Here is a 14,868-nt window from a genome sequence, read left to right as displayed (position 1 = left end):
CCTGTAAATTAATTAGAGCATTGTATTATCGTTATTGTTAGTCGCTTTATTGTTTTAATTAGCATAATAAATATCTCTAGGCCTACGTTTAGTTGTATTGTGGCGTGTGTTCTCGGACTCGTTTATGTTCTGTGTTTTGTTTGTGTTAGGGGGCACCCACCTTTGTGGCGCGGATTCGTCACATATTTTGGTGTCAGGAGTGGGACCGCTCCTTAACAGTTTACATAAACAGCTCAACAGGAGACACGCAAGGTAATAGTATACGATTATTTAATATGGCTACTGCGGCGATCGGCTATGATTCCTGGGTCCTTAAAGATCTTAGAGCTGAGGCTATCAAACGAGGTATTCATTTTTCTCCTAAGGATGGTGTTAAGACTTTAGCGAGCAAACTCAGAACTTCAGATCGCATAGGTCAGAGTTTCGATGCACCAGAAGAAAACCTTGCGGAGGAAACTTTGGAGACTGGTCTTAGTTTTGAGCAGAAGTTACAGTTACAAGAGCGTGAGCTGCAGATGTTAGAACTGCGGAAGAGAATTAGTCAGGAACACAGAGAAATGAGGGAGTTAGAAAGGGAGGTGGAGAGAGAAAGGCGTCAGGCTGAAAGGGAATTAGAGAGGGAGAGAAGGGAGTTTGAAACTCAAAAAGCCCAAGAAGAAGAAAGGCGTTTGGTACGAGAGGAGGAGAGACTCAGAAACCTTAGAGCTGAAAAGGAAGAATTTGCTGTAAGGGAGTTTGAAAGGAAACAGGTAAGTGACAATGAGGTTAAAAGGCCCAAGTTTATCAAAATCAGGGAAATGAGGGAGAGTGAAGATATAGATGATTTTTTCCGGATTTTTGAAATGACTGCAAGGGCGCAATCCTTACCCGAGGGGGAATGGGTTGGTAATTTAGTACCCAAGCTCACTGAAAAGGCTAAGTCTATTTATTTAGAAATCCCAGACCCTGCATGCCAGGATTACCACGAGAGTAAGGCAAGCATTATTAAAGCCTACCAGTTAACCGCAGATCACTATAGATATAGGTTTCGAACCTCAGAGAAAAAGCCCGACGAGGACTTCGTCCAGTGGGGAAACAGAACCCGAAGGTATCTCAGCCGCTGGATAGCTGTTGCCGAGGCTACTGGTGATGCGGATAAGATAATTGAACAGGTATTGATGGAGCGACTTCTTGATGCGGTAAGTCCTGAGCTTAGAGCTTGGTTAAAGGAGCAAAAGCCCAAAACTGCTGAAGAACTTGGCAACCTTGCTAATTTACATGTTCAATCTAGGAAAGGGCCACTTGTTGATGGTAAGTATATGTCAACCGCTAGTTATGAGAAATTTGGGAAAAAGAAGAGGCCAGATGTTAAGGCGGATAACTTATTGTCTGAACAGAAACAAGACCAATACCATGTAAGACCCTCCAAACCATCCTCCCCTCCAGCCCGTAGAACCACGAGGCCTGAAATTAAATGTTACAAATGTGGTAAACCAGGTCACATGTCGTTCAACTGTGGAAAGGGCCGTGGGAAGCCTTCACAGGGGTACCTCCTGTGTATGACACCCCTAACGTCAGAACAATCTCAGTTCCCTCCGTGCAATGTTAGAGGTAAAATAAACGGGAAAATTGCAGAAATGGTCATTGATTCTGGTTGTACTAGGACTCTAGTCCAGAAAAGATATGTAAACAATACAGCCTTCACAGGGGAGAATATCACAGTATTAACAGCTGCGGGAGAACGTCTTACAGTCCCACTTGCAAACGTTGAATTTGACAGCAAAGAAGGTAAACACGTAGAATTAGTAGGAGTGTTGGAGAGGCTACCCGTAGATTGCTTACTTGGCAGGTCGTCTTTTGGAAGAACACTGTCGAAACAAAATGTTTTGGACCAATGGGAGAGAAATGTTCTAGCTGATGACATTGGTGGAGATGAGGCCTTCGTGATGACTAGGAGACAGAAAGCATTACAAGAAGCCCAATTGAAAGCAGACGAGCTAATTGACAGGGAAAATTCACTCGCCGTCAAGAGTTTAGCGAAGAAAGAAATAAAGCCTGAAGCTCCAGAGGAAGGAGATTTGCAAAGGTTATTTGAGGGCATGGTACAGGAAGAGACAAGTAAGAAGAATCCTGAGAGTGATACTTTGATAATAGAACCTAGTAAAGTTAAACCTCCAGTAAACATCCTAGATAGAGACAGAAACCAGCTGATAGCGGATCAGAAGTCAGACGTGACTCTCGAGAAAGTACGCAAGAAATCATCCAAAATGGCACCACAAGAATCGGATGGGTACTTCTTCACTAACGACCTCCTGATGCACCGTAAATATCTTCCCGAAGAACATAATGGAACAAGGTTTGTTGATCGAATTGTAGTACCAGAATCCTATAGGAATGAAATCCTGCGTGTTGGTCACACAATCCCCTTGTCAGGTCATATGGGTAGCAAGAAGACAGTTGAACGCATAACCGCACATTTTTTCTGGCCTGGTCTAAGCTTTGATGTTCGCAAATATTGCGCAACTTGCCCGCAATGTCAGGTGGTAGCCAGGAAGCTGAAGTCAAAAAGGGCACCCTTGAGGCCTGTAGATATTGTTACTGAACCCTTTAAGAAAATTGCCATCGACATTGTAGGAGAATTACCCAGGACAACAACGGGTTACAGGTACATTTTAACAATCGTAGATTATGCTACACGGTACCCAGAGGCCATTCCTTTACGGTCAACGAGCTCAAAAGCGGTCGCAGATGCATTGATTCAGTATTTCTCTAGGGTGGGTATCCCCGATAAGATAGTGTCTGACCAGGGCTCCAATTTCATGAGTAAGCTTATGGCCCAGCTGTATGAGCAATTAGGCATAACTAAGATTAAGACATCAGTGTACCACCCCCAGGCAAATGGGTTAGTGGAGCGTTTCAACGGCACTTTAAAGAGTATGCTGAGGAAGTTTGTTCGAGAGCGGGTTCAAACCTGGGACAAGTATCTCCCATACTTACTCTTTGCTTATAGAGAGATTCCTTGTGAGTCCACTGGTTACTCGCCCTTTGAATTACTTTATGGACATACGGTGAGAGGACCCCTCGCCGTTATCAAGGAGACTTGGTCGGAAGGATCATCTTTAGAAGACAATCTGATAACTCATGTCCTTGAGATCCGAAGAAGACTTGCAACGATGCAACAAGTTGTTCAAGAAAACTTGAAGCAAGCCCAAGGTAAGCAGAAACGGTTGTATGATATTCATAGTTCAAAACGACACTTAGAAGTTGGAGACAAAGCCTTAGTTTTGCTTCCCACCCCTGGGAGTAAATTAGAAATGAGATGGCAAGGACCCTTCAAAGTCACTAGAGCACTAGAGGACGGATTGAATTATGAGCTTGATACAGGCAAGATGTACAAACAGCATCGCACTTATCACATTAATTTGCTTAGCAAATGGCAGAGCCGTGATGAAATAGCTGCTTTAGTAATGGCGGAGTCCCCAGAGATGCCACTGCCGCACGAAAGCAACGTTTTCCCATTTGGTCACGATGAGACTTGTAAAGATGTAGTGATCTCTGATAATTTGACGGAAGATCAAAGACGACAGGTAAAAAACTTGCTACATGAGTATTCTGATGTATTTTCAGGAAAACCAAATTTAACCAATGTAGCGGTGCATAAAATAGACACGGGTGATTCCCCACCCATTAGGTGCGCCCCTTATAAGGTCCCTCAAAAACTTGAGGAGGAGGTTAACAAAGAGATTGAAAATATGCTGGAAATGGACATAATACGCCATTCTACTAGTCCATGGGCGGCCCCTGTTGTCATTGTTCCCAAACCAGATGGTACAATACGACTGTGTGTTGATTACAGAAAAATGAATTCTGTCACAAAGATGGATGCTTATCCTATTCCCTCCATGGAACGTATGATTGAGAAGATTGCCTCTGCTAAGTACATTAGTACAATTGATCTCACAAAAGGTTACTGGCAGATTCCCTTGGAGACCTCTACCATCGAAAAGTCCGCATTTATTACTACCAAAGGCTTGTATGAGTTCTTAGTTATGCCATTTGGTATGAAAACAGCTCCAGCATCCTTTCAGAGGATGATGTCTGAGAAAGTCTTGCAGGGGTTAGATTTTGCAGATGCCTACATTGATGATGTCGAGGTTGACACGTCAACATCTTTTCCCCAACACCTTTTTGAGCTCCAACAGGTTTTACAACGTTTACGAGAGTGCAAACTGAATGCTAGGCCGTCCAAATGTAAGATCGCGATGTCAACGGTCGATTTTGTTGGTCACAGAGTTGGAGGTGATAGAATTCAGCCCCGCACAGCTTTGGTTCAAGCCATTAAAGAATATCCCAGACCAGAAACTAAGAAGCAGGTAAGATCTTTTCTTGGCTTAATCGGGTATTATAGGAAATTTATCCCAATTTTTTCGGAACGGGCTGCTGTCCTTACCGACCTCACTAAGGGTAAAAATCCCTCTAAGGTTCAATGGAGTACTAATCATGAATCAGCTTTTCAGGATTTGAAAGTTGCAATGCAGACTCCCCCTGTTTTGAGGCCACCACACTGGAATGACGAGTTCATTTTGCAAGTAGATGCGTCAAATAGAGGTCTTGGGGCCATCTTAAGTCAGAAAGATCAGGACGGGGAGGAACACCCCATAGCATATGCTAGTAGAAAGTTACAGCCTAGAGAGGAAAAGTTGTCTACCACAGAAAAAGAATGTTTAGGAATTGTTTGGGCTGTAGAGCTATTTCGCTATTATTTATATGGCCGCACTTTTAAGCTGCAAACGGATCACAATCCCCTTGTGTGGTTAAATCAGGTTCGCGACAAGAGTAGGAAACTATTAAGGTGGAGCATTACCTTACAGGAGTACGACATAAAAATAGAACATAAGAGTGGTAAGCAAAATTGTAACGTAGATGCCCTTAGTAGGGCGTAAATACCTCATATTGCTCTACAGTATATTTATGTAATCTTTAATTAAGCACTATTTTTGTGTTTCCATGTCCCCAAAAAATAGCTATTTAAGGGGGGAGGTGTCATGGAAGTGTTAGGAATTTATTTATTAAATGTAAATTATTTTTTTTATTCTCTTAGGATCAGTGTAGTTCGTGATTATTTGTATCTGTTACGTAATTTTTATTCTTCACTTGTGTAAACTGTTGTGTAATTAACCTTTATTGTGTATATCAAATAGTTTTCTTCATTCTTTTCGGGCACCTTGCGTCCATGTGTATTTAAGGATTTGGGTGGTTTGGTACGGGGGGGTTTTTTTTTGAAGAAGTGAGGTGAAGGTTTGTGAGTTACGAGCGAAGAGCGTGGAAAAATTTGAGTCGACGGAGACTCGGCACAGTATCATTTCTGAGAAATTCATTCAGAATAATCGTTCCATTTCACGGTAGAAAACCATTTGCGGGGGAACGAGTGTGCAAAGAATCTACCAGACTGTGAGCTAAAGGAAGAAGAGATAGTAATTAATTCAATAACAAGTCTGAGCGAATCAAGTTACGAGAAGTAAAAGTTGAAAACTGCAAAGTTGTCAGAAGACGAAGCAAAGTTGAAACGAAGGAAACGAGCAAAGTTGAGAACTGGTGAGACAGGAACCTGGTTGGAGAAACGGGAGTTTGGTTTGGCAGGGCACTGTTTGTTGGTGGAGCGTGGTGATTTGTGGACAAGAGAAGAACACGGACGCGGGCGCAAGGTGAAACCCAACCGAACTGAACTAAAAAAAAAAAAACCTTTTTTTTATCTTAATAGTAATAATCTTGTAAATAGTTTAGTGTACTGTAGTTTAAGTTAGCGTATTCCTGTAAATTAATTAGAGCATTGTATTATCGTTATTGTTAGTCGCTTTATTGTTTTAATTAGCATAATAAATATCTCTAGGCCTACGTTTAGTTGTATTGTGGCGTGTGTTCTCGGACTCGTTTATGTTCTGTGTTTTGTTTGTGTTAGGGGGCACCCACCTTTGTGGCGCGGATTCGTCACAGAAACACGGGCAATTTCTTTTTCCGATGGGTGTGCCTGCACCGGGAGAGATGGAAAGGTCGTTAGAGCGATAGAAACTCTAAATTCGTTCAAGAAGAACATAAGAAAAGTCGTATTCAAAAAATTAACTCTGCTCACTTAATGAAAATGTTTAAGCCGGGTTTGGTTTTAAATTTAACTGTTGAAAAAAATTACAGGTTTCTAGGGCCGTATGTAACCCCGTCGCACTTCCATTAACACAATGGAATAAGAATTGTTTATAAATTAAACAAACAAACAAACAAACAAACAAACAAAAAAGAGGACACACAAACAAAAAAACAAACAAACAAAAAAGAGGACACACATGTACACACTCTGATGCGCGAGAACTATCAACTTTATTGATGAGTATACAAATATGTATATTTTTGCCTCTATTGTGAAAACGTTTGCCGCTGAAGTCTTTTCTTTTTCCTCTGTCACATCAAGCCTATCAATAAAGAGACAACATGGAAGTGATTATAATAAACTTCGAGTCGTATACTGTAATTAAATTTGATTTAATCGAATTTGTGCCTATTTACAGTTCAGCCTAACCCAGATGTCGATGTCGACGAATGTCTTGTCTCGCTCAAAACACTGATCAAGTTAATGTGCAGCAATTAGTTTCAAATGTCAATCGATTAGATCAAAGGTCCAATGTACAAACAAAACATTACATAATGAATCGCTAAAACACGTGTCATTTCACGTGGGTCCGCGTGTAACATGTGCGAAGAATCTGACAGTGATATACTGAGTTTGATATTGACACAATTATAATTGTAATACATAACTATGACTGCATGAACTGGAATTAGTAGAGTCCGCAAATGACACTACAAAAGTCATATTTTGTTAACTGATGTTCGACAAGCTAATATTGACTTCTTGATATCATCCTAGTGCACGCTAATACTTATAATCGAATGGCAACCCAGATGTTTCGTCAGTTCATATTCATATTCTAAGGTTATTAGGGATTAGTTGGTGAAGATTACTTTGTGAAAAGTGTTGCCATAATGCTTCTCTCTGGAATATTTAACGAACGCTTGCTCAGATCAGCTTTTATTGTGATGCCTTTCACCGCGTTTCATACAGTATCGCGTAGCTCAAAACGAACTTAAACGACTGAAATACAAGGAAAATATTGGCGAGGATTCCGAAACATTTTGGAGCAAAACAGAGTAACCCATTTGGATATCTCACGAGGGAGATTATCACAACTGAACGAGTTAAGTGTTTGGTTACCTATTTAGAGTGGAATAAACCCGAGTTTGACTAATGGCCGTGGGTCGTGGGCCGTGGGTCGTGGGTACAAGTCGTGGGTCGTGGGTGTGGGTGTGGGTGTGGGTGTGGGTGTGGGTGTGGGTGTGGGTAAAAGTCGTGGGTGTGGTTAATACTTAATAATAAAAATAACCATTTAAAATATTAAATATAATAATGCATAAATTTTATACAACCCTGTCATTCATTAATTTAACTGTTCTTTCTTCTAGTTATTTTATTTTGTTTATTCAATTTACCCTACTTTACGTCTTTTTTTTATCTGTTATCTCACTGTCAATAAAATTAGTTTCAGTTTCGCGACGGGAAGAGAGATAAATCTTGTAATTACATTAAATTAGTTTCACAACACGATAATTCCGGATCTGTCACCAGCGCGATCGCCGACGAACGTCCATTGGTCGGCTACTCTGGGATTTGATTTTTCCCTTTTTCTGCTTTTTAGGGTAGTTGTCAAGGGAAATCCATAGGACATTCTTTTGTTCTCTTGCGGTTTTCAAGCCCCAGACGATAAAACTTTCCCGAGGTAATTTATTTAGGGAAAAATCGGTCACACTTGCAAATTTGAGTTTCCCTAGGGAAACTGTCAACAAGTCAAGTTTCCCTTGGACAAAACCCTGTAGTGTGACTACAGCTAATATCGCGTTTACGATCCTCCACTGTCGAGTAACCAGTCTGGCAGAGGTTATGTGTACGCCTTTTGAGTCAGTCGACTTGTGCACAATCAGTTTTCCTTTGTGTATACAGTGTGTAATTGCCAGATTTATCTAACATTCTTTTGTCATTGATGTTGTCAGACGAGATCTCGGAATTTCTCTTCCTTGGCCCCTGACTTTAGCCGTAAATATAGAATTCACGAGCGCTGTCGCAATTTTAACGTTATAGTACTTCTACTATATGAAATCATTTTTGGTACAATCGTACAAAGCAACTCAGGTGTCTCGTTAACACAGACCCCGAAAACGCAGAAGGTAGATCGCAGACTGCAGACCGCACAGCTCGAAAAACGTGTACACAGTATGTAATTATAAGATTTATCTCTCTTCCCTTTGTTATCAAACGAGATCTCGGAATGCGTCGCGAAACTGAAACTAATTTCATTGACAGTGAGATAACAGATAAAAATAGACGTAAAGTAGAGTAAATTGAATAAACAAAATAAGATAACTAGAAGAAAGAACAGTTAAATTAATGAATGACAGAGTTGTATAAAATTCATGTATTATTATATTTAATATTTTAAATGGTTATTTTTATTATTAAATATTAACCACACCCACAACTTTTACCCACACCCACACCCACACCCACGACCCACGACTTGTACCCACGACCCACGACCCACGACCATTAGTCAAACTCTTTTAAACCCTAACCTGGTCCGGCTTTTTGTTGAACGTTATCTGTTCTTGGTAATAGGTTCATGAAGACAGTACTTCAAAACATCGAGCAATAAATCTTTCTTAAATACTTTTTTGTAAGTTATTTCTAAAGCAAACCTCTATTCAAGGAACAAAATTCATCATTAAAACTACTGGCTGGAATCAAACAAACTATCATCCTGGCCGGCCTTACCTCTATCAGCGGCTTGTGGCACTGTTCACAGCTCAGTTTACAGTTTAGCTTCATGTATTGCGGATTTTTAGAGCATTCCCCTTGTTTAGCCCATGCGTGACAGTTTATGTCCGAGTCTGCACACTCTGCCCAGAAAAAAAAGGGGGGTTTACACATATCAAAGACAATGAATAAAAAACAACGCTAACGACGCTAAATAAGGAAGTTACAAGATTAAAGGAAACTTCCCTTAACTCTGTCCCAAGTTCGTTTCCAAAGCCCTTAGCACTTCCATGTAAATTTACTTGTGCAGTTGTTTTTTGCTTTCTTTGTCTAGTCTGTTTGCTTTCCTTTTACTTTTCCTCTATTTTTTTTTTTTTCTCTTGAATTGCTCTCCTCGGTAGTGTATAAAATGAAAATAAGAGACATCATTTTGCCCTTGTATATCAGTTTTTGTCCTGTCAAAAGTAATCCGGAAAACGTAGCTGAGAGTTGGTTTTCTACTGTCACAATATTCTATATTCGAAAAGAAGGGAAATTTACAACCTATTATATATGTTTTTTTCTACGTTGTCGTAATGTGTTTTTTTGACTTGACCCCAGGATGCTATGGCCACAAATGTTTCAGAAGTCATCGAACTTCTACTAACTTATGTCGCCCCTGTTACTCGTGCCAGAAAGCAAAAGGTAATTACCACAAGTGTTACAGCTTTTCTGACATTTTACTTTCATCCAGAACGGATTACTTTCGCAATCGCCTTTGTCAGCCCAAATCGGACATTGGACCTCGTCACTATCTTTGCAAGTTACCATTCCCGTTCCTGTATTAATAAATCAAAGTTAAGAAGAAATCACACGACCCAAGAAACCAAGTCTTGTTCTACATCTGTCACTAAATGTTACATTAACTGAATCGTTATACAAAATGCCCTTCCCTTAACTTTGATACTCAAACGGGACTACTAGCAAACAAAGCCTATTGTTACTAAAAAACAGTAGGAAAATAGTTCAATTTCACACCATAAAACCCTTTATTCTAGACTTGTCTCTACTCGTTGTGTCTCTTTAGTAAAAGAGACACGTATGATTTGATAGTGTTTACCTTTTTCGCAATGCTCTCCTTGGAAACCTTCGGGGCACAGACAGCGGTAACTTGAGTCCTCCCCAAGGACTCGGCATACGCCTCCATTCAGGCATGGTTTTGAAAAACAAGGGCTATCTCTTTTTCTGATTAAAGAACCTACACATGTAAGGACCAGATTAATCACTGTAACATGTTGCTCAAACACAATTTAATATGTACTTCCTTGTTACAAATCTAGCTGGGAATTCTTTAGTCAGTCTCCGCTGTTACGCACGCTGTTACGCACTGTATGACAAAACAAATTCTCTGCTTTTGCGGACCTTTTTTAGCGAAACTTTAAAATTGATGTGTTTAGCTCCAACTAAAAATTTGGTTCGTGATGTGCCAAAAATGTTTCGTTTTTAATGCGGGACTTATGACCATTTACTCTTCAGTTGCTACTTTCGCCGAAAAAAACAGAGAATATTTTAAGTACTTTGCAAACAATAATTTGTGAAGCAAGTAAGAGTCTCAAAATGGCTTTAGGTTCCGTGGCAGCTTTTTTTCCTATGAAAATTTCATGATGATTATGGTCAAATTAGCGATATTAAGCAATTGTAAAGAACTACGAGTTTATTACTACCTGTCTGAAATCATAGCTCTTGCAACGACAGGATGGCATGTTAAAAGAGATTATAAATTGCGGTCTATAATCTCTTACTTGTTACTTGTCGGTATAAATTCAAAGTATGTAGAATTTTCCTGTCTTGAAACAGCTTAACAAGGATATGATTTAAAGCCTTTATGAGGATAAAGCCCCGTCCCTTATGGAAAGATGGTTCGAGAACTTGATTTAACTGCGCCTAGTTATTGATATTGATCCATTCTATTTGCTAAGGGGAGGTTTTGCAAATCCATGCAATTAGACTCTTGTTTACTAAGTGAAACTCCTTTTTAAACTTTCGCGCGAATTCTTTTCTTTCATCGAGTTTTATGAACCGCTCGAGACTAACGACAACATCTATAAAACACTGACTACTGTGTAAGTGATATTGTAGATACCTACTAAAACACTCATTTTTTTTTTTTTGCTCGTTCTTTTTTCACAGCTTCTAAACTAATCTCTTGTCTATCTTTAACATCGGTAGGTTATACTTAGGAGATAATACAATATAAAACGAATATACTGAGGGAATGAGTTCGAAACAATAGGATCCACATCTAAGACAGGTGTAGTATCAAAGCAAATTTCAGCTGTCATCAATTCAAAATGCCACATAAGAAAATCTCTACGAACTGAGAGTTATTTCTTTAGCCCAAATACCTTGCACCGGAACTTGACATGCTCCAAAGACACAGAGAGCTATAACCATCGTATGATAACGCATCTTGCCGCGCATGTTAGTTCGTTTAACTGGTATCTATTAGTTGTTATAATGTTTATACCCTATTAATTGAGCGCCGCCCCCATAAAGGGATGTGACTAACATGAACGATAAAAAAAAACAAAAAAAAAACAGCTGCCTGGATTAAGGGCGCATTTTCATACCTTAATGCAGCGCTCATTCGAGGAATATGTATATTTGCTTAAAAACAAAAGAATATTCTGCCGAAACAGGTGTTAAAAAGTAATATGTCTGGAAACAATTTTAATTCAATTCCGTCAGTTCGAAATGACTCTTCAGTCCTACTCTGGACTCGCATCACAAAGGGAGAAATGGCGATAAAATTTGAAAATATAAAACTGTCCGATGGGAAGGAAAACTCCACTCATCTGGTGTCCCTTTAGTAAGAGACATGCATAGTTTGATAATGTCTACCTTCTTGGCAATGCTTTCCGCGGAAACCTTGAGGGCACAGACAGCGGTAACTTGATCCAACCCCAAGTACCCGGCATTCGCCTCCATTCAGGCATGGTTTTGAAAAACAAGGGCTATCTCTTTCTCTAATTAAAGAACCTATACATGTTAAGACCAGATAAATCCCTGTTAGATGTTGCTCAAACATAATTTGTACTTGCTTGTTACAAACCTAGCCGGAAAATATTTAGTTTTCCCTCTGCTACGCACGCTGATACGCAGTGTATGACAAAACAAAGACCCAACTTTTGTAAACTTTATTAACCAAACTTTAAAATTGACGTGTTCAGCTTGAACTAATAATTTGGTTCGTTGTGTGCCAAAAATGTTTCGCTTTTAATGCATGACATATGACTTTTTACTTTTTTTGCTACTTTCGCCGAAAAAACGAAAGAACGTTTTAATCACTTTGCAAACATCTCTTTCATTCGTAAATAAAAAATTGTGAAGCAAGCAAGGGTCTCAAATTCGCTTTAGGTTCCGTTGCAACTTTTTTTTTCCATGGAAATTTCATGATAATTATGGTCAAATTGACGATTTTAAGCAACTTTTAAGAACTATGAGTATTATCAATACTTGTCTGAAACCAAAGCTCTCGCAACGACATGATGGCATGTTAAAAGAGATTATAAAATGCTGTCTATAATCCCTTGCATGTTACTTGTCGGTAAAAATTCAAAGTATGTAGAATTTTCCTGTCTTGAAACATTTCTTAGCTTAACGAGGCTATGATTTAAAGCCCTCATCATGATAGAGTCCCTTTCCCTTTAGGAAGGGTGGTTTCGAGAACTTGATTTAACTGCGCCTAGTTTTAAAATATTGATCCATTCTATTTCCTGAGGGGAAGTTTTGCAAATCCATGCAATTAGTTATCTCTTGTTTACTAAGTGAAACTCCTTTTTAAACTTTCGCGCGAATTATTTTCCGGCTTTCATCGAGTTTTGTGGACCACTCGAGACTAATGACAACATGTATAATGCACTGACTGTGCAGTGATATCGTAGATACCTACTAAAACACTCATTTTTTTTCTCACGTTCTTTTTCTACAGCAGCTAAACTAATCTCTCGTCTATCTTTAACATCGGTAGGTTATACTTAGAAAATAATACAATATAAAACGAATATACTGAGGGAATGAGTTCGAAACAATGGGATCCACATCTAAGACAGGTATAGTATTAAAGTAAATTTCATCTGTTTTCAATTAAAAATGCAACATAAGAAAAGCTCGACGAACTGAGAGTTAGCTCTTGAGCTCATATACCTTGCACCAGAACTTGACATGCTCCAAAGACACAAAGAGCTATGAACATAGTAAGGCAACGCATCTCGCCGCGCTTGTTAGTTCGTTTAACTGGTATCTATTTGTTGTTGAAATGTTTATACCCTAATAATAAAGCACCGCCCCCCCCCCCCAAAAGTGATGTGACTGACATGAACGATTAAAAAACAACAGCTGCCTGGAATAAGGGCGCATTTTAATACCTTGATGCGGCGCTCATTCGAGGAATATGTATTTAAACAAAAGAATATTACGACTGTCGAAATGGGTGTTAAGAAGTAATTTTTCTTGAATCAATTTCAATTTAATTCCATCAGTTCGAAATGACTCTTTTTTTACCCTGAACTCGGATCACAAAAGGAGAAATGGCGATAAAATTTTGCAAATATAAAACTGTCCGACGTGGAGAGAAAAAGCTAATTTTCTAACCAAATGAAACAAAGAATGACATATTATAATATGTTTCGGTTGGATTGCATCGTTATAATCTCTTTTTTGATAACCCTTTTTTTTTTCGCTGCCCGCCATTAAGCACCGCCAAGGAGGTGACAAAAATTAATCAGTCGCGACATTCAATTTCAATCAACCTTTCCGGGTACGATCGCAAAGTGTGGTTAAGAAAGGTTCAGTGTTTAATAAATGATAGTTCCAGGACGCGGTATGTCAGCTTTCTTAAACAAAACTAAACACTTAGCGCTTTAAGGCACAAACAGGTGCCTCTTTAAGCTTTTAATTCATACCGTATCGATAACTATTTTATGATAATTCCTTTTTTAGTCTGAACGGGCCTTATATCAATTCAGCTGACACTTTATACATCTTATGGACTTATTATTACGCGCTTTTCATCCCTTCTCAGCCAATCTCCACGCGCCGTAACGATAGGTGCTTTCTAATATTTCCATGTTTTGTCGATGATAGCGATAAAGGAATTAACAAATATTCATTTTCGCAGAAATTCCTTTTCATCCTTTTAAACCCCATACTAAAGCATATTTGTCTGCTGAATATTACTGATGCTTAGAAAGGAAAAACACCACATCGTTTTGTTTTAACTCTCAAAATACTTCAACCAATCACGTTACCGTTAAGAAATTGACAGATAAAAAGGAAAAGTTATCATAGCATTTGTTCTTGTCCGGTTTCGATAAACAATTAACGAAAAAAGCTAATAATTTTCTCTTAATTGGATTTTAAGAGCTGTTGCACAATTACGACCTGACAGTTAAAGGATCCCTTCCAACCACAATACCCTGCGCGCCCAAACAGAAAAAATAATTAAGAAATAACTAGTCAAATAGAAAGAACAATAAATTTGGAACGCGATTGAGGAAATTCAAGACCTCAGTGAGGCAAATGTACTCGGATGAACGAGGATTTCTTTCCACTTCACGACTTGTCCAATACCGGATGGCAGAGAAAATGGCGGATTTCACATATCGCGCGCGCAATGTATTGTGGTTGGAAGGGATCCTTTAACCTTGCTGTAATTTTTTCTTTCCATGATTAGATCTGCGAATCCACCATTACTGACGTTGCAACTTTTAATAAAATGCAAATCTGTCGTGAGAAGTAACATTCATTTTAGAGACACGCAAAACCATATACTTGGTCGTCGGACTTTGGTTCCTTGCGAACTCATTTCACCACCCAGGAGTATGGTAAATCTAATCTTGGGAGTCCTGTCAAACACTTGTCTCCGTACAATGCATAAATTTTTTTCCCGTTTTCATCCCTTTTTTTTCTTTTGAATTAAAATGAATGATAGCAATAATGATAATAATAATCATCAAAAAATTAATGTGGCTGACTCGTGTGTTTTGTATTCC

The 14,868-nt window shown here is 39.0% G+C and overlaps 2 protein-coding genes across 6 annotated transcripts; one reads left to right on the top strand and one right to left on the bottom strand.

The window, feature by feature from the left end:
• Positions 1–260: 260 nt before the first annotated feature.
• Positions 261–4,514, top strand: LOC148739600 (uncharacterized). Of its 2 annotated transcripts, XM_088749756.1 has the most exons (4): positions 261–3,192; positions 3,410–3,566; positions 4,271–4,352; positions 4,497–4,514. In XM_088749756.1, the coding sequence occupies exons 1-2, from the start codon at positions 276–278 to the stop codon at positions 3,433–3,435; spliced, it is 2,943 nt and encodes a 980-aa protein (XP_088605882.1). In that variant the 5' UTR covers positions 261–275; the 3' UTR covers positions 3,436–3,566; positions 4,271–4,352; positions 4,497–4,514. The 2 variants fall into 2 exon arrangements, with proteins under 2 accessions (XP_088605882.1, XP_088605881.1); XM_088749755.1 differs by lacking the exon at positions 4,497–4,514 and having other exon boundaries at positions 4,271–4,363.
• Positions 4,515–6,332: 1,818 nt separating this feature from the next.
• Positions 6,333–13,188, bottom strand: LOC148739599 (lactadherin-like). 4 transcript variants are annotated; one of them, XM_088749751.1, is made up of 6 exons: positions 13,022–13,175; positions 11,717–11,854; positions 9,936–10,073; positions 9,529–9,654; positions 8,855–8,979; positions 6,333–6,443 (listed from the first exon to the last, which is right to left on the bottom strand). In XM_088749751.1, the coding sequence occupies exons 1-6, from the start codon at positions 13,083–13,085 to the stop codon at positions 6,438–6,440; spliced, it is 597 nt and encodes a 198-aa protein (XP_088605877.1). In that variant the 5' UTR covers positions 13,086–13,175; the 3' UTR covers positions 6,333–6,437. The 4 variants fall into 4 exon arrangements, with proteins under 4 accessions (XP_088605877.1, XP_088605879.1, XP_088605880.1 ...); XM_088749753.1 differs by lacking the exon at positions 9,529–9,654 and having other exon boundaries at positions 13,022–13,188; XM_088749754.1 differs by lacking the exon at positions 11,717–11,854 and having other exon boundaries at positions 13,022–13,131.
• Between the last annotated feature and the right edge of the window lie 1,680 nt (positions 13,189–14,868).

This window comes from Stylophora pistillata, chromosome 2 (genome assembly GCF_964205215.1).
Source record: "Stylophora pistillata chromosome 2, jaStyPist1.2, whole genome shotgun sequence".
Lineage (NCBI taxonomy): Eukaryota > Metazoa > Cnidaria > Anthozoa > Scleractinia > Pocilloporidae > Stylophora > Stylophora pistillata.
The sequence above is the reverse complement of the archived record's forward strand: the minus strand, read 5'-3'. Positions and strand labels throughout refer to the sequence as shown.

Coding starts and splice junctions, on each gene's coding strand:
- LOC148739600 (XM_088749756.1), top strand. CDS start 276: ATGGCTACTGCGGCGATCGGCTATGATTCCTGGGTCCTTAAAGATCTT. Junction 3,193..3,409: donor AAACTTGAAGCAAGCCCAAG/GTAAGCAGAAAC, acceptor TAATTTGCTTAG/CAAATGGCAGAGCCGTGATG.
- LOC148739599 (XM_088749751.1), bottom strand. CDS start 13,085: ATGCGTTGCCTTACTATGTTCATAGCTCTTTGTGTCTTTGGAGCATGT. Junction 10,074..11,716: donor CGGAAAGCATTGCCAAGAAG/GTAGACATTATC, acceptor TTACATGTGTAG/GTTCTTTAATCAGAAAAAGA. Junction 9,655..9,935: donor AGGAGAGCATTGCGAAAAAG/GTAAACACTATC, acceptor TTATTAATACAG/GAACGGGAATGGTAACTTGC.